At 41.8% G+C, this 23,412-nt stretch overlaps 1 protein-coding gene across 2 annotated transcripts in view; it reads right to left on the bottom strand.

Moving 5' to 3' along the window:
* The window catches only part of kmo (kynurenine 3-monooxygenase), a 60,388-nt gene that overhangs the window by 15,742 nt on the left and 21,234 nt on the right, over positions 1-23,412 (bottom strand). The window contains exons 3-10 of one of the 2 annotated variants that reach the window (XM_072267031.1): positions 22,614-22,711; positions 18,286-18,375; positions 9,580-9,628; positions 9,402-9,489; positions 5,620-5,785; positions 5,433-5,504; positions 3,083-3,204; positions 350-497 (exon numbers count right to left, since the gene is read on the bottom strand). In XM_072267031.1, the coding sequence (XP_072123132.1) occupies positions 350-497; positions 3,083-3,204; positions 5,433-5,504; positions 5,620-5,785; positions 9,402-9,489; positions 9,580-9,628; positions 18,286-18,375; positions 22,614-22,711 (833 nt within the window). The remainder of the gene's footprint in view (positions 1-349; positions 498-3,082; positions 3,205-5,432; positions 5,505-5,619; positions 5,786-9,401; positions 9,490-9,579; positions 9,629-18,285; positions 18,376-22,613; positions 22,712-23,412) is intronic. The other variant, XM_072267032.1, reaches the window with a different exon arrangement.

The following is a 23,412-nucleotide window of genomic DNA, read 5'->3' as shown; positions in this document are numbered from 1 at the left end:
TTCACAGAGGGACAGGTAATTTAAGGAGGCTATTCAAGGCTGGTAAATTTTTTCTGCACACATTCTGGGGCTTCTACAAGCTTCTTAAAATATGACAAACAAAACATGGCATTAAGTTCAATCTGTAGCCTAACCAGTGTTTTCATTGAAAACTTACTTGATCACACCTGAAGCTGCATGTAGTGAAAAGTTTGATAAAATACTTACGTTTACAAAACTTTTCATATCATCAAAATCTTAAACAGAAGTAATTGAAAGAATTTAAGAAAGACAGATGAATATTCAGATTTTAGCCCAGTTGCAGTCTACATAATGGATGATCAGAAGGCTTTGGATACTCAGCACTTACAGCATTCATGCCTTGCCCATAAAAAGGAACTACTGCATGAGCTGCATCTCCCATTAGCACACACTTGGTTCCAATATGATAGGAGGAACACTTCACAGAGATCATTGCTTGGGCTGGCAAATGAAAATAATCCCGCTTCAGTGCCTCACTGCAAAACAAGGTCACATTTGTCATCCACAACTCTTCACAATACTGAACATTGAGGTCAGGCAAATACATAATTATTCTTGCATGCACCTGTTTTTCTTTTGATTCCCTCCACCTTTCCATCTCATCCCCCAGATGGTTCCCTCTCCATAAAGTAATCAAATTGTATTATGTATCCATGTGTTCTCTTTACTTCAATGAAAAAAGACAACTGCATATTATCATAGCAGCATCCCCGATAATTTAGTACCCAACCCAAATTTTAAGTTGGTGCCCGGTGAAGCCAACATTGCCACCTGTGATTCATCTAATGTTGGTAATGAGTCTGCTGACCAGAGCAAAATAATTCACCCGAGTGAAGCCACTAACCACAAGGACCACACACACATCAAATGAAGAAGTTCTCAGAAGAGCCCAAGCAGTTCAATCACTCATACCAACAATAAGAGAAAGACAACTCAGATTCCTAGGGCACATCATGCGGAAGGATGAACTAGAAAAACTCATACGCTCAGGAAAGATTGAGGGGAGTAAACCTAGAGGAAGACCTCGGCTTATGTACATCAAAAGCATAGCCAGGTGGCTACACATCGAGGAAATGGAAGTCATCCAAAAAACGAAGGATAGATCTATATGGAAAACCATGGTCACCAAAGTCCGCATCAGATATGGTACCTAGACAGACAGACAGAAGCCACTAAAACAACCTCTTGATTGACGTCAGCAAAACAAAACAGCTGGTTTTTGACTCAGGCAGGGGAAGAAGGCAAACATGCATCAGCATTCATCGGTGAAATCGGTGGTGGATTACTGGATGTTAATGTCAGATGAATGTCTCGGGCCCAGTGCTTAGATTCAATTATAAGGAAAGTGCACTGTCATTTTTAGTTTTTTAGGATATTAAGAGGTTTGGCATATCATCGAACACTTTAACAAACTTCTACAAGTACACTGTTGAAAGTATCCTGACTGAAAGTATTCTGTGTCATGGTCTGGTACTGCAGTTTGAATACACAGGGACAAAAGGAGCTGCAGACAGTAGCAAACTTGTTGAATACATCAGTGGTCCCCAACCTCCGGGTCGCGAAGCATGCAGGGGCGCAGCGGTAGCCAGAACGCACCCGGCACATCTTTAAGATAAAAGCCAAAATTAACAAGCTAATTAATTAGCTGGGCCGACATTTACATGTCGGGCGGCACCTAATTAATTAGCTTGTTTATTTCGGCTTTTTCCTTAAAGATATGCTGGGTGCGTTCTGGCTACCGCTGCACCCCTGCATGCTTCGCGGCCCGGTATCGGTCCGCAGCCCGGAGGTTGGGGACCACTGTAATATATCATGGTCACATTCCCCCATCACTGGTAGACTTTACAGGAAGTGATGCCTCATGGTGGCAATATCCTCAACATCCAGGCCATGCCATCTTTTTGTAGATGTCATCAGGCAGGAGGCAAGAGCCTGAAGTCCCACACCACTAGGTTCAAAAACAGGTGCATCATTCAACCATTTTCTATACTAAAATGTATATCTTGGTGTTTTGCAAAAATAGTGTATAATTTAATGTTTAAGTTATGTTTTATTGTGAATGTTGTTTGACTTGTATGCCTGTGATGCTGCTGCAAGTTTGTCATTGCACCGATGCGCACAGGTACTTGTGCATATGACAATGAACTGGACTTTGAGGTGTAAAAAAAATTGAAAGTTGCAAATAATTTTAAAATATTTGTCATTTTGTTGAAAGTGAATTGATGGGAAAAAGTTAGTAGAATATATTGAAAAAGTTTGAATCATTCACATCTCTTACATACCCTTCCTAGAGGTGCTACCATGTTTTTGCACTCATAATTCAGCCTCTCTCAATTATATTCACTTTAATATTTCCTTCTGCACTATTTTAGATTACACTACAATCTTTGCTCCATTCTGTTCTTTGGTGTTGGTGTCTATATTTATTGTTGTGGTAATAATTACCATGTATACTGTTTACTCTGTGACCTTCACGTAAACAAGGAACTTTATTGCACCCTGGATGTATACGACATTTTAAAAAATGTGAATTCTGGATAAGGAAGAGTTTAATCAACCAAAAACTGAGGGCATACCACCCCAGGTTTCTCTTACACATCAATGGTCGCTGAAGTATCTAGAATTGGAATTCCATACATGACTTCTGTTCCTATCACTTTTATGAAGCATTTTAGATTTTCTGTCAGGTCTCCCCTTAGCCTCTGAAGATCCAGGGAAAACAATCCAAGTTTATCCAACCTCCCTTATAGCTCATACCCTCTAATCCAGGCAACATCCTGGTAAATCTCTTTCACACCCTTTCCAAAGCCTCGACATCCTTGTACTGCAAGGTGTTAACAGTGGAGGCAGATTCATCTGTAGCATTCAATCAGGAGCCAGATAAGAGTCTAAACTGAAAATATTTGCAGGCATGTTGGACAACATGATTGCTCTCACAAAGGGATGTTATAATCTTAACAGGCCAAAGAACTTCCTTCTGTGTTGGAACCATTCTGTGGTCCCATGCTAACCGAGGGGGTAAGAAACTGATAAGCAATTATCTTGATTAAAAAGTCCTTACACTCCTATCAGAGGTATGGAATCTGGAAAATATTTCTTGAAAAACTGAAGCACTTCATCTCCTGTCGTGAGCTTCTCAAATTCTTCAAAAGGCATGAAGAGAGTGCAAGTGAACGACTTGTCCTGTCCAGGCAACAAAGAAAATGATAATTGCAATTTAAAAATACACTGCACTTTGGGATAAAACAATGAATACATGTTTCTAATACCTCTCAAGCTAGATGCAAGGGAGTGCAGAACTTTCTATCCAGTTCTCTTTTCTTTGATGGTGATGTGTCTGACCTCTCTATCCAAGCTTATAAATCTTACCATACAGATGGTGCAATCAACAAAACATCTTGTAGGCTACTGTAGGATTAAATTCAAAAGTTCAGTTGTTTGTAGTCACCACCTCCAATAATCACTGAAGATGGTGCCACTTCACCATTATTAGCTTATAATTTTCTGATGAGTTATGAAATTGTAACTTTCTGCCTCCAAGGATGATACAGTGACTTTATTCATAGTCAAGAAAACCATTGCCGACATTAACACAAAATTAAAACTTTAATACTTGCTTCGTAATAGAACTTAAGATCATATTCCAACAGAAGATCCCTTCAAGTGATGCAAAAGAATTTGCACAAATATCTACTACAGAGAACAGGCACACAAAAAAATCTAAACTAGGGTTAATGTGCACATCAGCTACATTTGTGAAAGACCCAGTCTGCAAAGGACACATGAGACTGCGGTTGTGCAGACAGCTCAGCGCATCTGTAGATGTGAACTTTCTACTTTTCAGGATGTTTACAAAGAAAGGTGTGTAAAAAGGGCCCAAAGAATCATTGGGGACCAGAATCACCCCAACCACAAACTGTTCCAACTGCTACCATTCAGGAAATGGTACCGCAGCACAAAAGCCAGGATCAACAGGCTCTGGGACAGCTTCTTCCACCAGGTTATCAGACTAATTAATTCATGCTGACACAATCATATTTCTAAGCTATATTGAATGTTCTATTATATATCTTATGTACATACTATTTATTACAAATTACTATAATTTGCACATTCAGATGAAGGATATATGGAGGAATTTAAGGTGGAGGGGTGATATGGGAGGCAGGGTTTAAGGGTCGGCACAACATTGTGGGCCAAAGGGTCTGTACTGTGCTGTACTATTCTATGTTCTATAACATTAGATATTTTTACTCCTCATGTATGTGAAGGATGTAAGATATAAAGTCAATTCAATTATTATAAAAGCAAGTCCTAATGCCTGTTACAGGTGGAAAATGAGATCTACCTTTGCCTTCATCAATAATCAGAATTACACTTCAGGTGTGGACAACACCCTATATCAGAGTGAGATCCTTTATCATGCTCTACCTAGTGCACATCTTGAATATATTCTGGTTGTCCAGCTATGAATAATTCATTACAATGACAGGAACGATACAGAAAATCAAGGCCATCTGACATAAAGTAAACACAGAAAAACAGGAGGAACTCGAGGTAGAACAGGAACTCTTTGAATTCCACCTTCCAAGCCCTTGATCCATTTGAGACATGATGCAACAGGCTTAAACGAGGTTTAAAAAAATAGAAAATACGCCCAATGCAATTACCTTGTTAGCCTGCAATCACAGACGAAGAGAAATCCCAAATATTTCGAAGATCCTCCAAAATATGACTGTAAATTTAGTGGGTTAAAGCAGAACCCTGGTCTATACGGTATAACTTGATATTTTTCAACCTTATTTCTTGGTTTTTCAAAGTTATCTGACACATTCAGAGAATTTCAATGCACACAGCCAACAGAAATCTAGTTTAACACCAATAGCAAGAAATACATCTTTATTCCATTTATTTTTATGATATGGAGCTTTATAGTGATTCAGCATTTAGTCCCCACCATTAGCTACCTTTCAGACCCAATCATTTATTGGTCCATTTTGGAAAGTAATTAATGGTGAATCACATGAAAATCAGAATGGATAAGGAAGACAAATTTCCCCCTCAGTTGTGAACTGGATGGGTGTTTACAACAATTCAAATGTTTGTTCACGGTGATCACTAGATTTTCTTTTCTAAGTCAGTTTTATTTAATTTCTTGCATTGAAATTCTCCCAGTGTTAAGGTGGATCTCAAACACATCTCTAGTTTAATCATCTGGTTATCACACTTTTATGCAAAAGAGTGATCATTTTATTCCAGCTACTCTAGGAGACTGACAGAAGTCCAACACAACTTCAGAACCCCAAAGAGACCCAGTCTGAGCTCAAATCCTCCAAAATCCAAACAGGACCCCCGCCAAGAAAGACTATGATCCAGCAGAACACTCTGATAAAAGGGTGTGTAGTACTCACCAAGTTAGGCAAAGCAATCATCATGAAGGTGTTTCTGGGCCATATATGAAGGAAATTGGGTTCCATCACAAACTAGAAAAAAAGCATTCCAATTTTTGATGTTAACATTTTCAGACGATGACAAAAATAAGTAAGAAGAAACTTTAAAGAAAAACAAAAAAATAAATGTATTAAGACTAATCCTTACATCATCATTTTTAGGAGGCATTGTAAGCTCCATGTAACCATGAGGGATGTAAACATGGCTGTAATCAAATCTGGTTTGCCGCATGAACTGTTTCCTTACAGTTGAAAAAGCTCCATCACATCCAACAACAAGATCATGTGAAACTTCAAAGGTGGAGTTATCAGGTCTGGCATGAACACAAAATGAATCATTTTCTGTAGGTTAAGTAAGCCTGGGTGATATCAATTCTAAATGTTCCTCAACTTACAATGGAAAATCTTCCTAACTAACAAAGAAGAAGAAGAAGAAGAATATCTTTATTGTCATTGTTATGGAGCAATGAAACACAGTTTAGCAGCTCAACGTTTTGCAGCATAACAAAGAATATATACCTAAAATAAACTCAAAAACCTCGGGAGTGCAGTCCAAAATTAATAATATATGGATGGGGGGGGGGGAGGTAGGACTATTGCACACCTGCCATTCCTGGGAGTGTGATGCATTTAGCTGCCGCTGTCTTAGGAGGGGGGCAGAAGAAGGGAAGCGGGTGTTATACATTTCACTGCTTGTGGGTAGAAGCTGTTAAGCAGTCTCTTTGTTTTCATCCTTAATGCTCTGTATCTCTTCTCCGAAGGTAGAGGGGAAAACAGGTGATGTCCAGGATGAGTGGGATCCTTTGAAATACAAGTAGCCTTCTTTTGAAGTCTGCCAGTATAAATGTCTCTGAGGGAGGGTAATGTTGTGCCAATAACCCACTCTGCTACCCTCACCACCTGCTGCAAGTCCTTCCTGTTCTGTTCTGTGCAGCTGGCAAACCACACTGCACAGCAATACGTCAGGAGGCTCTCTATAGTTGTCCGATAGAAGTTGATCAGCAGGTGATGAGGGAGGAGAGCGTGCTTTAGCTTCCTTAGGAAGTAGAGCCTCTGCTGGGCCTTCCCCACCTGATAAGAGATATGTGCAGTCCAGGTGAGGTCAGCCGAGATGTAGACGCCGAGGAACTTGAAACTCTCTACTCTCTCCACCTCTTTCCCGTATATGTGCAGAGCAGAGTGCTCAACGCGCTTTGATTTCCTGAAGTCTACTATCAGCTCCTTGGTTTTTGTGATGTTCAAGTCCAGGTTATTATGACAACACCATTCTGTCAAATGCTGTACCTCCTGCCTATAAGCTGTCTCATCACAGTCTGATATGATACCTATTAGGGTGGTATCGTCAGCAAATTTGACAATGGTGTTGGTGGAGTGAATGGTAGAGCAGTCATGGGTGAAAAGAGAATAGAGAATGGGGCTGAGAACACACCCCTGTGGTGTACCGGTGTTCAGGATGAGAGTAGATGATGTGTGTTCTCCCATCCTGACACTTTGGGGTCTGTTACTCAGAAAATCCAGTATCCATGAGCACAGTGAACTGCCAAGGCCCAGGTTGCTCAATTTCTGCACCAGGTTGTAGGGGATGACTGTATTAAAAGCCGAGCTGTAGTCCACAAACAGCTTTCTTACGTAGGTGTTATCCTGATCCAGGTTTGTAACGGCTGTGTGGAGAGCTGTGATGACTGCATCCTCTGTCGATCTGTTTGCACGATACGCAAACTGGTATTTATCAAGGTCAGCAGGTATGGCAGACTTAATATAAGACAATATGAGTCCCTCAAAACATTTCATGATGATAGGAGTTAGAGCAACTGGGCGATAGTCATTAAGGCAGTTCACTGTACTTTTCTTTGGTATGGGTATTATTGTGGCTGACTTAAGGCAGGTGGGGACTACAGACTGTGGTAGCGAGAGGTTGAAGATGGTAGTAAATACTCCCGCTAGTTGATCTGCATGGTCCTTAAGAATCCTTCCAGTGTCTCCATCTGGGCCCGCTGCTTTCCTCACATTGACTCCGTGCAGGGCAGATCTGACCTGGTGTTGGTGTAATTGTATAGGGTCACCCTTCTCTATTAGTGCTGACTGGATGCCAACTTCTCCATTCTGGCTGTCAAAGCGAGAAAAGAACTGGTTCAGAGTGTCTGGCAGTGTCCTATCTGAGGAGTTTGTGACTGTATAGCTGTCCTTGTAGCCAGTAAGAGTCTTTATCCCCTGCTACATACATCTGGAGTTGTTATTGGTAAAGTGCTCCTCTATACGCTGTTAATATCTGCGCTTGGCCTCTCTGATGTCGCTTTTCCGGACTCTTTTTGCCTGCCCATAGGCCTGTAGATCCCCAGATTTAAAAGCAGCATCCCGTGTTCTTAGCAAGATCCTCACCATGCTATTGAACCAAGGTTAAGTTCCAGCTACCACTGTGTAAAGAATGAGAAGGTAAATTAACAAATTAATGAGAAGAGTGGCCGGCACTAACATGGTTTTTTCTGATCTTCATTTCATTTGTCAATGTAGAGATAGCAAGAGTGTAAACCACATGAATCATTCCAAACTACGAGCAAATTAAATGATTAATTGCAGCAGCAAAATCATCATTTTAAAAGGCATGTCACATACAATTACTAAAACTAAAATAAACTCGTAGGCAGTGTGTGAAAGGATTTTGAAGTCCTTATTTTTAAAAATAACATGAATAGGCAAAGCATTTTCTGTTGTGTGCTGAATTTAATTGACAACAGGTGGAAGCAACCACTAATGAACACAGGAAGCATTTCAGCTACTGCAAAACATAACATTCAGATGAAGGCATAAGACTCCATTAGCAATGTTAGTCAGCACCAGTGCAACCTGTCACGTATGGAGGTTCCCACCAGTGCAGGTTACTAATAATTTAAGCTGCAATTACAGGTTGCGATGAGTGCTCTTACATTGATCCACATTATCTGAATGCCCAGTATTTTGGTCAAAATTGCTCTATTCCTGCAGCCCATGGTCATCATTTCAAATAGTCAGCACCTCATCTCAGACTGACTACTGGAAAAGTTACAAAAGGTGCAACACAGGCTGTTATTCGGTTCTTTTTGTCTGACAATGAAAGTTGAAATCAACCTTTTTATATCAAACTAGGTATAGTAAAATATTATAATTATAAAAATGTGGTCAGAGTAATAAATAGCCCTGAAAAACCACTAGCAAGGTGTGATCAAAATCTATCAATGATCTTACATTGCAAAAAGGTAATCAGAAACAATTTCAAAGCTATCCAAAACATTCTCCAAGCTCCATCCGTAGTTAACCTCTGCATGAGCTCACAGCAATCTTCATACTTATCTTCCCCGGACCATTCCAAAATGTTACTTTAACTTCTCCAGTGAATAGCAATACAGGGCATCAAGACCACATTATAAGATTACAAGTAGGTGGAAACTGAGTAGCAAAAGACAGTGCAGAGGAGAGCAGTAGAAATCATTTTGCAAAGAGACTGTCAGAAATGGCTTACGCTGAAATTTGATGGCTGCAGGCACGTACTCCAATTTAAAGATACACATCTATGAAGTAGAGTTTGTAGCATTGATGGTGCAATTACAGACTGACATTTGTTTACAGGCACATAGACATGTTTATACACAAATACCCCATAACTAAACATGCACAGCGGATGCACAATCATCCTCACCAGCAACAGTTTTATCGGAACTCCTAAGGGAAAAAAAGCAATTACTTAGATTGAGCCAAACTGAAGCATAGAAAAAGGAAAACCTTTGCTTTCCCATATTTTGTAAGTCCTTCACTGCCCTTGTCAACACTTAATTCGGTTCTGTGCTTAGTGGTGCTGCAATCTACGTATCTGTCTTATCTCGCACTGAAGAGTAAACAGGTCAGGGTTTTAAATTTTTATTTTCAAAATGCACATGAACTGCAAAGAAAAGTTACCTGATAAATGTCAGCAACCCCTTCTCCACACTGTAGTGTTGCAACTTCTCTTCGAAGTTTAACTTAACATTTGGGTACTGGCTAGCAGCTGGAAAATCAAACATATTAAGTGCTCTTCAGCAGGACACCAGAAATGGAACAAAGCAATTTTGTAAGAAATCTGGAAGTACTAACTCACCAAATAATAGCTCCCGGTTTAAGTTTGCTCTGTCCACTGAAAGGATATACTGAAAACAAAGGGACAGATTTAAATTTAACACTCATGTACAGCAACAGCACAAATGTGGTTGCCAAAGAAATTCACTTCTGTGTTTAGCAAGGTTACTATTGAGAATAACTGCCAGGTTAAAAATGCTTACATATTAAAAATGTTGGTTTTGCACTTTGCCACAAATCACAAGACCAAATGGGGTGAGAAGAGTTGCAAGTTTGCAGGGTGGAGGAGGAGGGGTGGTTGGGGGAAATGGCTGCATCATTATTTTCTGAACACAGCAATAAATGCAGGTTGTAAATAAGTTGACTGTGTGTTTGTTTACTTTTTTTCCAACCCCTCCTCCCTCAAATTCCACAACAGCAAATGTGGAAATATGGGGTGGTGCGGTAGTATAGTGGTTAACGTAATGCTTCTACAGCATCAGCAACTCATTCCCCTGTCTGCAAGGAGTTTGTACAATCTCCTTGAGTCTGCATGGGTTTAATCCGGGTGCTCTGGTTTCCTCCCACATTGCAATAATGTGTGGGTTTGTAGATTAATTGGTCACATGGGTGTAATTGGACAGTACTGCCATGTTCAGCCTGAAGGATATCTTACTCTCTAAATAAAAATAAATTATTATGCTTGTCAAATTGCTAGGTAGTGACTTGTCAGATCTGCGATCTGTAATCCAAACAGCTATTTTGCAGGAATCACTCACAACACGCTGGAGGAACTCAGCAGGTCGAGCAGTCAACGTTTCGGGCCGGAACCCTTCGTCAGGACTGTAGGGGGAAGGGGCAGAGGCCCTATAAAGAAGGTGGGTGGAGGGTGGGAAGGAGAAGGCTGGTAGGTTCCAGGTGAAAAACCAGTAAGGGGAAAGATAAAGGGGTGGGGGAGGGGAAGCAGGGAGGTGATAGGCAGGAAAGGTGAAGAAGGAATAGGGGAAAGCACAATGGGTAGTAGGAGGAGGCGGAACCAAGAGGGAGGTGATAGGCAGCTGGGGGAGGGGGCAGAGTGAAACTGGGATGGAAGAAGGGAGGGGGAGGGAATTACCGGAAGCTGGAGAATTCTATGTTCATACCAAGGGGCTGGAGACTACCCAGATGGTATATGAGGTGTTGCTCCTCCAACCTGAGTTTAGCCTCATCATGGCAGTAGAGGAGGCCATGTATGGACATATCTGAATGGGAGTGGGAAGCAAAGTTGAAGTGGGTGGCTACTGGGAGATCCTGTCTGTTGTGGCGGACGGAGCGGAGGCGCTTGACAAAGCGGTCCCCCAATCTGCGTCGGGTTTCACTGATGTAGAGGAGGCCGCACTGGGAGCACCGGATGCAATAGATGACCCCGATAGACTCATTAAGTGAAATGTTGCCTCACCTGGAAGGACTGTTTGGGGCCCTGAATGGTGGCAAGAGAGCAGGTGTAGCACTTACGCTTACACCTCCTTCTACTTTCCGCCTCCTTCTACTACCCATTGTGTTTTCTTCTATTCCTTCTTCACCTTTCCTGCCTATCCCCTCCCTGATTCCCCCCCCCCCACCCCTTTATCTTTCCCCTTACTGGTTTTTCACCTGGAACCTACCAGCCTTCTCCTTCCCACCCTCCGCCCACCTTCTTTATAGGGCCTCTGCCCCTTCCCCCTATAGTCCTGACGAAGGGTTCCGGCCCGAAACGTTGACTGATCATTTCCACGGATGCTGCATGACCTGCCAATTTCCTCCAGCGTGTTGTGAGTGTTGCTATGACCCCAGCATCTGCAGAGTATTTTGTGTTTGCAGGAATCACTGGTACTCAGTAAAGTGAGCCAGTTGATTTTACATTCGGTAGAATCAATACTCCATCATGTTCTCAGTGTATTGCTTCTACACCCCGACATTAGACCCTGCCTACCAGACACAGAACTAATGGGATTCAATTATGAGTGCCCTGTAGGGATCAGGTGCTCATATTGATGAAAATGTTTAAGCTTGGACAATGTCACTAAGGTCTGGGTGAGAACTTTATTCAACTTAGTTTTGCCAGCATGTTTTAGATTGCTGTGCCTAATCCACGGCATGGAGTTCATTGGAGCACCACCTTCTGATCAGGATGGATTTGAGATATTAAAGGCAAAGTTTCACGGCAATTTATGAAAAAGAGCTTTGACCAGTCACCAATCGGCATCTGGGATTGATTAGCAAGAGCAAATTTAAGAAAGGCAGTGGCACGTGCAGCGGCCATCGTTTGAGTGGACAGAGTCAGAGTGGTCAGCTTGAAGCTTCAGTGAAGAGAGGCTTCAGGCAGAGAAAGCAAAAGAAAAGCTATCGGTTAAGTTTTTTTCTTTCCCTTTTATCTGCTCAACAATGACAATAGAGGTGTCAGGCAGGATAGTGCAATGCTCCTCTTTCAGGATGGGGGAAGCAGGGAGATGTTCAGTGTCTATGACAACTTCAAATGTGAGAAGTACATCCGGCTGCAGCTTCTAACAAACCGCGTTAAGGAGCTGGAACTGGAACTGGATGAACTCCGGATCATTCGGGAGGAAGAGAGGGTGATGGATAAGACATATAGAGGTAGTTACACCCAAGGTGCAGGACACAGGAAACTGGGTGACAGTCAGGAAGTGGAAAGGAATTAAGGAGCCAGAGCAGAGTACCCCTGTGTCAACCCCTGTAACAAAAGGTATACCACTGTGGATACTGTCGGGTGAGATGACCTAATAGAGGTGAGGTCTCTGACACTGAGTTTACCCCTGACTCGGGGGGAAAAGGGGAGAAAAAACACACTGTGGTGATAGGAGATTAGTTAGTTGGGGACAAGACAGGAAGTTCTGTGGGCAAGAACGAGATTCCCGGATGCTACGTTGCCTCCTGGGTGCCAGGGTCTGGGATATCTCGGATTGAGTTCTCAGCATTCTTAAGAGGGAGGGTGAACAGCCAGAAGTCATAGTCCATGTAGGGTACTGATGACATGGGTAGGATGAGTGATAAGGTTCTGCAAAGAGACTTCCGAGATTTAGGTGCTAAGTTAAAAGGCAGAACCTTCAGGTTTATGATCTCAGGATTGCTACCCATGCCACATGCTAGTGAGGCCAGAGCTAGGAAGGTTATACAGTTTAATATGTGGTTAAGGAGTTGGTGGAGCAGGGAAAGCATATGATTTTTGGATTATTGGGCTCTCTCCCAGGGAAGGTGTAATCTGTACAGAAGGGACTGTTTGCACCTGAACGGGAAGGGGACTAATATCCTAGTGGGTAGGTTTGTCAGTCCTGCAGAGTGGGGTTTAAACTAGGGTTGCAGGGGGATGGGAACCAGAATGCCAGAACAGTTAGTGGAAAAATTGTGGAGACAGATGTTGGCAAGACCTCACAGTTAGGAATCAAAAGGTGTGACTTGTGTCCTAAGCGGCGTATATTTCAATGCAAGAGCTATCGTAGGAAAGGTGGACAATACTGCAGAAGATGAGGAAACTGGTTTACAAACAGAGGCAATGTGTAGGGAAGAGAGACTGTAGATAGGGCAAAATTGCAGTCAACAGGATGAATTACAATGTAAAAGGCAGACAAAATCAAAAGAAAATGAATAAGCAAAGTGTTATATTTGAATGCACACAGTATATGGAATAAGGTAGTTGAAATTGTAGCAAAGCTGCAGATATGATATAGGCATCACTGAATTGTGGCTGAAAGATTATGGCTGGAAGCTTAATATCCAAGGATATACATCGTAAGAAAGGACAGACAGGAAGGCAGAAGGGGCGACTTTGCTCTGTTGGTAAAAAAAAAACATTAGAAAGAGGGTCAGAAGATGTTGAATCTTTGTAGATAGAGCTAAGGAACTGGCAGGGGGAGTCATATAAAGACCCCCAAACAGTAGTAAAGATGTGATCTACAAATTACAATGGGAGACAGAAAATGCATGCCAAAAGGACAATATTACAATGGTCATGGGGGATTTCAATATGCAGGTAGATCAGGAAAATCAGGTTAGTGCCGATTCCAGGAGGGAGAATTTCTAGAGTGCTATGCGATAGCTTTTTAGAGCAGAGCATGATTAGCCTACTAGAGGATAAGCTATTCTGGATTCGTTGTTATGCAATGAACCAGAATTAATTAGAGAGCTTAAAGTAAAAGAACCCTGAGGGGAAGTGATCATATCATGATCAAATTTACCCTGAAATTTGAGAAGGAGGAGCTAAAGCTAGATGTATTAGTATTATGGTGGAGTAAAGGGAATTACAGAGGCATGAGAAAGGAGTTGGCCAGAATTGATTGGAAAAGAACACTGGCAGGGATGATGGCAGAGCAGCAATGGCTGGAATTTCTAGAAGCAATTCAGAAGGCACAAGTTATGTACATCCTAAAGAGGAAGTAGAATTCTAAAGAAAAAGTGACATAACAGTAGCTAACAACAGAAGTCAAAGCCAGCATTAAAGCCAAAGAGAGGGCATATAATCAAACAAAAATTGCAGGGAAGTCAGAGGATTGGGAAGCTTTTAAAAACCAACAGAAAGCAACTAAAAAGTCATTAAGGTCAAGATGGAATACGAAAGTAAGCTAGCCAATAATATTAAAGAGGATACCAAAAGTTTCTTCAGATACGTTAAACGTAAAAGAGAATCAGACCACTGGAAAACAATGACAGAGAGGGAGTAATGGGGACAAGAAAATGACAGACAAACTAAATAAGTATTTTGTATCAGTCTTCACTGTGGAAGACACTAGTAGCATGGTGGAAGTTGCAAGTGTCAGAGGTCATGAGGTGTGTGAAGTTACTATTACAACAGAGAATGTTCTTGGGAAACTGAAAGGTCTGAAGGTGGGGAAGTCACCTGGACCAGACGGACTACAGCCCAGGGTTCTGAAAGAGGTGGCTGAAAAGATTGTGGAGGCATTAGTAATGATCTTCTAGTTTCTGGAATGGTTCTGAAAGACCGGAAAATTGCAAATGTCACTACAGTCTTCAAGAAGGGAGAGAGGCAGAAGAAAGGAAACTACAGGCCAGTTAGTCTGAACTCAATAGTTGGGAAGATGTTGGAGTTGATTATCAAGGATGCAGTCTCAGCCTATTTGGAGACAAATGATAAAATAGATCATAGTCAGCATGGTTTCCTCAAGGGAAAATCAACCTGACAAATCTGTTGGAATTCTTTGCAGAAATAACAAGCAGGATAGACAAAAGAGAATCAGTTGATGTTGTGCACTTAGATTTTCCAAAGGCTTTTTGCAAGATGCCACAAATGAGGCTTCCTAATAGGTTTCAACCCCATGGTATTACAGGAAAGATTCTAGCATGGATAAAGCAGTGTCTAATTGGCAGGAGTCAAAGAATGGGAATAAAGGGAGCCTTTTCTGACTTGCTGCCAATGACTAGTGGTGTTCCACAGGGGTCTGTGTTGGGACTGATTCTTTTTACGTTAAATGTTAATAATTTGGATGATGGAATTGATGGCTTTATTGCAGAGTTTGCAGACAATATGAAGATAGGTGGAGGGTTAGGTAGGTTGAGGAAGTAGAGAGGCTACAGAAGGACAAGCAGATTAGGAGAATAGGCAAAGAAATTGCAGATGGAATATAGTAGTGTATAATCTTGTACCTTGGTAGAAGAAATGAAAAAGTTAACTATGTTCAAATGGAGAAAAAATACACAGCAGTGAGGTGCAAAGAGACTTGGAAGGCCTTGTGCAGGATTCCCTAAAGATTAATTTGCAGGTAGAGTCTGTGGTAAGAAAGGCAAATGTGATGTGAGTATTAATTTCAAAAGCACTAGAATATAAAAGCAAATATGTAATTTTGAGACTTCGGTGAGGCCTCACTTTGAGTACTGAGAGCAGCTTTGGGCCCCTTATCTTAGAAAGGATGTGCTTACACCAGAGAACATTGAAAGGGGGTTTAAGAAATTGATTCCAGGATTGATTGGCTTGACATATGAAGAACGTTCGATGGCTCTGGGCCTGTATTCACTAGAATTTAAAAGAATGAGGGCTGCCCTCATTGAAACCTATCGAATGGTGAAAGGCCTTGATAGAGTAGATGTGGAGAGGATGTTCACTATGGTGGGAGAGTCTAAGACCAGAGGACTCAGCCTCAGAACAGAGGGGCGTCCTTTTAGAATAGAGATGAGGAGGAATTTCTTTAGCCAGAGAGTGGTGAATCTGTGGAATTCTTTGCCACAGGCAGCTGTAGAGGCCTAGTCTTTATGCATATTTAAGGCAGAGGTTGATAGATTCTTGGCTGGTCCGGGCATGAAGGGATACGGGGGAAGGTAGGAGGCTGGAGCTGACAGGAAAATTGGATCAGCCATGATGAAAAGGGGAGCAGACTCTTTGGGCCAAATGGACAAATTCTCTCCTATATCTTTTGGTATCAACACTGTACATCAGGTTGGGTTGGGAGAATATTACAAACAGAAAGACTGTGCTTAGGTTTGGTTGGGTTGTAATTTTATACCTCGGTAGACCTCTGTCAATTCATTTCCCCATCTTTCCTGCACATGCAGTTCAAACCACTGAGGGGTCAAACAAAAAATAACTCCACCTAGAACAGAAATTTTAAATTTCTAAGTGTGTGCAAGTTCCCAACTCACTGCTACCCTTTCATGGCACAAATGGTGAGGATCTGTTACTCATTTATAAACCTGGTGCCAAAACCATCAGGCCCTTGAACAAAGGGGTTAACCACACTCACCCACCCATCCACCAGGATGTTCGCACAACCTATGATCTCACTTTGTTGTTGTTATTGAGTGCTGTCGACTCGTCGTTGTCATGGCGACCCTATGGATTGTATAGTTGTCCATAGGGATTCCATGGCAATATACAGAAGTAGATTGCCAGGCCATTCTTCCACACAGATGCTACTGCTGGCCAGGTTGGGATTCGAACTCAGGACTATCCGCTTCAAGGTCCAGTGCTGATGCCACTACATCACCGGCTGGCACAATCTCACTTGAAGGACTCTTTATCTTATTATTTATTACTATTTATTTATATTTGCATTTGTACAGTTTGTTGTCTTCTGTTCTATGGTTGATCTTTCATTATTACTGTTACAGTTACTATTATATAGAGCTGCTGAATATGCCCTCAGGGTTGTATATGGTGACATATATGTACGATGATAATAAAATTTACTTTGAACTTTGTAAATAGAGATGTGGGTGAAGGAGCTGGGTGTCTGAGAAATTCCCATGTGGCCTTGGATCAGAAGCTCATTTTCTAGTTCTTCATGGGTCACTTGAATAATTCACAATTTGTATCAGCTCCTTTCTCTCTTCTGCCTGATATTTTGAATGTGAACGGCCATCTGTCTAAGAGATGGTTTGTCAAGCCACTGTATGATCATAGCATCCTGCATCAGGATATAGTATCCCAATACAATGGCTGAGCCTGGGATTTCAACATCATTGCAAAAATAAAACTACTGCAGATGTTGAAAATATGAAATAATACAAAAAATTCTCAAATCTTAAGCAATCCCTGTCCTATTTCTAGATAATTGTTATGCTATCACTTTTGATGCACGATTGACAACTGCAATTACCACTGTAGACATGGTCAGTGATCAGTTTAAATCCGGGAGTTTCCAACCCAGACATCCCACCTCTCCCAGAAGTTCCGGGAGTCTCCCGCAAATTAATAGTGGCTCCCTGATGCCTGCAAATTATATACAATGTCCTGGAAATTTATTTTTTTGAGAGCAAGCGTGAGGGAACGTGCGAGAGAGGGTGAGAGAGCGAGAGCAAGAGCAAGAAAGCGAGCGCGAGTGAGAGCGACCACGAGAGAGCGAGAAAGCAAGTGCGAGAGAGCGAGAAAGCAAGTATGAGAGAGCGAGAGCAAGAAAGCAAGTGCGAGACAGCGAGTGCGAGTGAGAGCGACGAGAGAGCGCGAGAGAGAGCGCGCGCGCCAGAGAGCGAGAGCAACAGCGAGAAAGCAAGCGCGAGTGAGAGCAACCATGAGCAAGAGAACGCGCGCACGATAGAGAGAGAGCAAGAGCAAGAGCAAGAGAGTTCCAAAAAAAGTCAGAGTGGCAGAGTGTTCCAAAGAAAATATAAAGTGTACCCCTGCCTAATAGGGGTCAAAGATAATGACAGTGTTGCTCGCTGCACTGTTTGCAACAGTGACTTTTCTATTGCCCATGGTGGGTTAAGACTGTAAAAGAGATGTTGAGGTGAGTTTAACAGGTGTCATTCGTTCATTAGCATAGCTAACATTATTTAAACTAGCTGGCTAGCTGCTAAGGAGCTTCTCTATTGCAATCATCCCACTTCTCCCGGAAGTCTCCTGCAAATTGAGTTTTTGCAGGGTGGGATGTCTGCCAACCTTTTTTTATACCATGGACACCAGGTTGGGAACCCTTGGTTTAGAGAAGACTCTATGAATTGTTGATGCTCAGAAAGCATCTCCCTTCGAAGATGCCACACAGCCAAGACCCCAGCAACTGAAGGTGGTTGGCAGTTGTCCATCCAGAGTTTCTACCATTTACTTCTCACTAACTGTTCTGTATTCCTCCATGTTTTCTGCTCTGAAGTTAATTTTTTCCCTGGAATGAATCTCCTTCATGTAGTATTTGGTACAAGTAATTATATTGGGTCATGCAGCTGTTCTTAGAAATATCACATTGGTTTTCCCTCAGCTGAGTACATTAAAAAACACAAAAGTATTCAAGAACCTCCCCAGCATTGAAACAGACTTCCAAGACACATGATTCACCTGGCCTTTTTTCCCATAAGGAAGCGAGGACCTCTTGCCCGAAAGAGAATGGATCATCCTGGCATTCATGGGAATACCCTTGGAAACGACCTTAGGGGAAGTACATTTGAGGAAGTTAAGACATGTGAGATTTGCAACACTGTAAACAAAAAAAAGATTTTATTAATAATACGAAAAAGCCAGAAATATTCAGCAGCATCTCTGGCAAGAGAAATAAGATAATGATACAGGCTGACAACTTTCCAGCTTTCACCAGTAACACTGACATTCCCCGATTGTGGTCTACATATCATTAAATATATCAATTTAAGATGACTCTTCAAGAATGTTGAGGTCACTAGTGGATACACGACCAAACTAATACTTACATCAAAAAAGTTCTTACGATGGCTGGATCAAGCTATCCTGCAGTCTTCTAACTGCAGCTCATTCACACAGTACAATGCACCAAGTCAGGAATCAGCTGCATAGAAACGTAGAAAACCTACAGCACAATACAGGCCCTTCGGCCCACAAAGCTGTGCTGAATATGTCCTTATCTTAGAAATTACTTAGGGTTACCCATAGTCCTCTATTTTTCAGAGCTCCATGTACCTCTCCAGGCGTCTCTTAAAAGACCCTATCGTATCCGCCTCCACTATTGTCGCCGGCAGCCCATTCCACGCACTCACCACTCTCTGCATAAAAAACTTACCCCTGACATCTCCTCTGTACCAACTTCCAAGCACCTTAAAACTGTGCCCACTTGTGCTAGCTACTTCAGCCCTGGGAAAAAGCCTCTGACTATCCACACGATCAATGCCTCTAATCATCTTATACACCTCTATCAGGTCACCTCCCATCCCCCGTTGCCCCAAGGAAAAAAGGCCGATGCATCCAGATCAGATGCTGACAGAGCTGCCATATTGCTGCACTTCTGAACGGACTTCAGGTACTGAGCACAAACATACTGAGCTGTTACATGACAGCGGGGTTGGGAGTGGTGCTAGGAAATGGATGAGGGGTACAGGATGCACTTTGTATCTGGCCCCTCAGCTTTATACCAGTGGGGAATGCACCACAGCCCCAATCATTTGGCTGGAATTGCTAACGTAGATTGAGAAATACAAGCAATGGAGTTTTTTTTAAAAAGCAATATTTAATCTAAATGTCTTTTTTAAAGTATTAAAACTTTTAATTTAAAACAATTTACATTTAATTATTTAAATCTTCTGGAGATGTTCTAACAGTTAGGGTTGGAAAGCAAATAAAGAACACTGCTCTGATGAAGGGTCTTAATTGAACAGACCTCAGCCAGAAACACCGACTGTTTATTCCTTTCCATTCCTGGCCTGCTGAATTCCTCCAGCATTTTGTGTGTCTTGGTCTGGATTTCCAGCATCTGCAGAATCTGTTTTATAACAAGTACTGCTTCCAGTGTGACAGCAGATTCTCCGGTCATCTTATGCAAAAGTGTTTGAACAACAGGATTAAACTCAGACCGAGGTGAAGGACCATGAGAGATCCCTTCTCTCCCATTAACTTCCCAAAGTGGGCACTTCAAAGTCTTGGACAAACATCACCAACACTGCCTCCACAAAATCCTCCAAATCCTTTGGCAGGATCAATGGGCCAATATCAGTGTCCCTTCCCAGGTCAATAATCCCAACATTAAGGGTTGAATTACACTCTGTCAGTTCCAATGGGCAGGCCACATTGCTCACATGCCGACACTAAACTCCCACAAAACAGACAGCCTCTTCTGAGCTGTCTAAACCCGAGATTACCAAGTGGATTGAACAATCCAAGGATTTTGAAAGGATGAGGGATTAAAATAAAACAGAAGAAATAAAAATCTTCACCAACTAGTGGGAATCACCAGCTCGTTCAGAATGAGGAGAATGAGGGTTCAGGAATGAATTGAGCAAAAATCAGGGTCATAAATCCAACTTGACGTATCATAATTGACATGTTGTGAAACTCGTGGTTTTGTGGAAAGACATTAAAAGTTATTATATGCTACAATAAGAAATAAAATACTAAAATACTGCAAAACAGAATAGTTAAAGTTGTGTTCATAGACTATTCAGAAATCTGACGGTGGAGGCAAAGACGCTGCTCCTATAATATTGAGTGTGTCTCTTCAGGCTCCTGTATTTCCATCATGGTGGCAGTAACGAGAAAAGGGCATGTCTTAGATGGTGAGGATTCGTAACGATGGATGTTGCCTTCTGGGCACCACCTTTTAAAGATGTCCATGTTGGTTGGAAGGCTTGTGCTTGTACTGGCGCTGGCTGAGTCTACACTACCTTGCAGACACTTTCCATCGATGAACCTCCCTGACACTTTCCATCTATGAACCCCCCCGACACTCCTGCTCCATACCCACTCTCCCTGTTGTAGCAGAGTCTAGCCTCATCAGCAATCTTAGATCCAAAAACTGGAGTCAAAGTAAGTCATCCTCATTCCAAGAGTTGCCTAAGAAGGATGTATTTTTTTTTACATCTGATGTGCATTTGTGAGGTCAGTCTCTACATAACAGATTAATTTATTTATCACATTGTCATCGAAACATACATTTGCATTAAAAACCAACACAACCTACAATGTGCCAAGAGCAGTCTGCAAGTGCCACCACACCTTCCAACACAACATGCTCTCAGTGTTCAGCAGAGCAACACAGGGAATAACAACACAACAGCAACAAAACAACCTACTCGCACACATAGATAGTCCTCCAACCTCCAGTCCTAAACTGACTCGTAGACGCCAGGCCTCTGACTTCCAGCCACGCTCATTGTGGAACACTGAGGCCAAATGGGATCGCACTGTCCTAGAAGCATCTGCAACCATGGACTCATCTCCTCAACCTTAGCCTCAGGCAACACTCTTCATAGCTGAAGATGTTAAATACTTACCTATCACTGCATCCAAGGATATGAAACTCTGTTCCGAGAGTGCATCGAGTTATTCAGTACAGAAGCAGGCCCATTGGCTCAAATAGTCCATGCTGATCAAGATGCCCCATGTCATTGGCCAGTGTTAGGCCCTTAACCTTGGTGTTGGTTTATTATTGTCACATGTACTAAAATACAGTGTAAAGCTTATCCTGCATACTGTGTGTACAGATCAGATCATTTATACAGTTCATTGAGGTAGAATAAGGTAAAACAATAACTATGCAAAATAAAGTGGAACAGCTACAGAGAACAGTGCAGGTAAACAATAAGGTGTAAGCTCATATGGAGGTAGAGTGTGAGGATTTTTGGAAACCACTGAACAAAGTGCTGCATAACAAGTCTTAAAAAAAGAATAAAGTGGCGTGGAAGAGATTGGTAGGGAGATTAGACTCTCATGATATTTTTCATGCTTTTGTGCCTGACAGTGGAGATCCACAAGAGCCAGTTTTGGGTCCATTTCCTTTTGTTTCCAACTTTATCAAATGACCCATAAAGGGCCCTGCAGAGAAGCAGTTAAAAAAGATTCCATATAATTAAAAACTTAATACACCGTGGCTTTGGGTGCCATGATAGTGTGCAGCTTGGGTTATCAGAATTCAATCCCAGCGCCCTCTGTAAGAAGTCCCTGTTCGTCCTCCCTGTGGAATGCACCATTTTCTCCGGGTGCTCCGGTTTCTTCCCACAATCTAAAGACGTAGCAGGTAAGTTAATTCGTCATTGTAAATTTTCCCATGATTAGGTTAGACTTAAGTCAGGGTTGTCGGAGGATGCTGGGGCAGCTGAGCTCGAAGGGCTGCAAGGGTCTATTCTGCACTGTATTTCTAAATAAGTAATAGATTGCGATGAAGATAGTTACAGGTTTCAGGATATTGAAATAAAGAGAACAATGGTTGATGGATATTCAGTGACAGGGAGTGTGAAGCAGGGCACTTAGGAGGACTAACAATGATACAAAATGCCATGGGAAGTCCACTGTATAATGAATAGTATCATCAGCAATTGTTCTTTATTATAGGCCTGATTCTGGACATTAAATATTTTGATGTGAACCATATTTGGGCATTCATCTTTGGTTCTGAATGAAAATGCTACAACAGTCACGATCTTCATCAAAATCTGTGTGGATCAGTGTGGGCCTTCGAGAACAGATTGAGTTTTCCCAAACCAGAAGCTTTGGGTGAGCAAGGAGATTTGCAGTCTGCTGAGGGCTAAATCTGTGGAATTCACCAGCTTAAAACACCTTGCTTCCACACTGGCAGAATCCATTAACTTAATTCTGGCTCACCAAATTGCATAGATAAATTAATCCTCCTTTAAAATAAAGAAAAAAAATTGTCTTCACACTACTCCATTCCATCAACTTCATAAGAAAATCTACTTTCACCATACCTGGTCTTCCATTCCAACAGCTTTCAAAGCCTGCCGACCTCTGTAAGATAAGGCAAGATTGATACTTCTTCCCCGTATATCTTTAGCAGTTCGAATATCTGTCATAAAGGGAATGGGAGATGTCAAGGCACTCCTCTCTTAAACACATCACTGTCCATTAGCTACCCTGAATTGTAGAATCCCCAGGAAATACTCTGACATTCACTGTCTGAACAACTGTGTAACAATAATAACTTTCAAAAATCTGAAATCTGACATAAAATTGAAATAGGAAAGTGTGCAAGGCTGCAGAGAAGAGCAATTCTCCATCTTTGATCTCATTTGATGAACTTTGTTGGGTCCTTCTGCTGTGGCAGTCATTACAAAGACTAACTTCATCCTTATTCCCAAGCATGCACTATGAAGAAGGGGCCACTGTTGTAATCGACAATCAAGGATAATTTTTCTGCACCTTATCACAAAACGTCATAGTAGTGCCATCCAAATTACCAGCTTTCAGAAGTTAATAGCCAATTAGTTTAGAAGCTGGAAATCTTCTGCTTTGTGCCAATTTTGTAAACAGGTAACAAAACTGTCATTCTTGCATTATTTAATCATCAGACTGAAAAGGATTTAATACCTATATATTGTATTAAACTAAATCCAAAGTATTTTTAACAATGATTAGCCCTTCCATCCCTATTAGTTATGCATTGATACTAGTTATGGAGCCAGCCATCAGATTAGTACCACTTCAAAGCAAAAGAGGTGGGAAGTTAACGATTTTAAGAGATATTCTGGAGACATTTCAACTAGTAAA

The sequence above is a fragment of the Mobula birostris genome, chromosome 8, assembly GCF_030028105.1.
Source record: "Mobula birostris isolate sMobBir1 chromosome 8, sMobBir1.hap1, whole genome shotgun sequence".
NCBI lineage: Eukaryota > Metazoa > Chordata > Chondrichthyes > Myliobatiformes > Myliobatidae > Mobula > Mobula birostris.
Note: the sequence above shows the minus strand (reverse complement) of the source record. Positions and strands in the feature narration are given on the sequence as shown.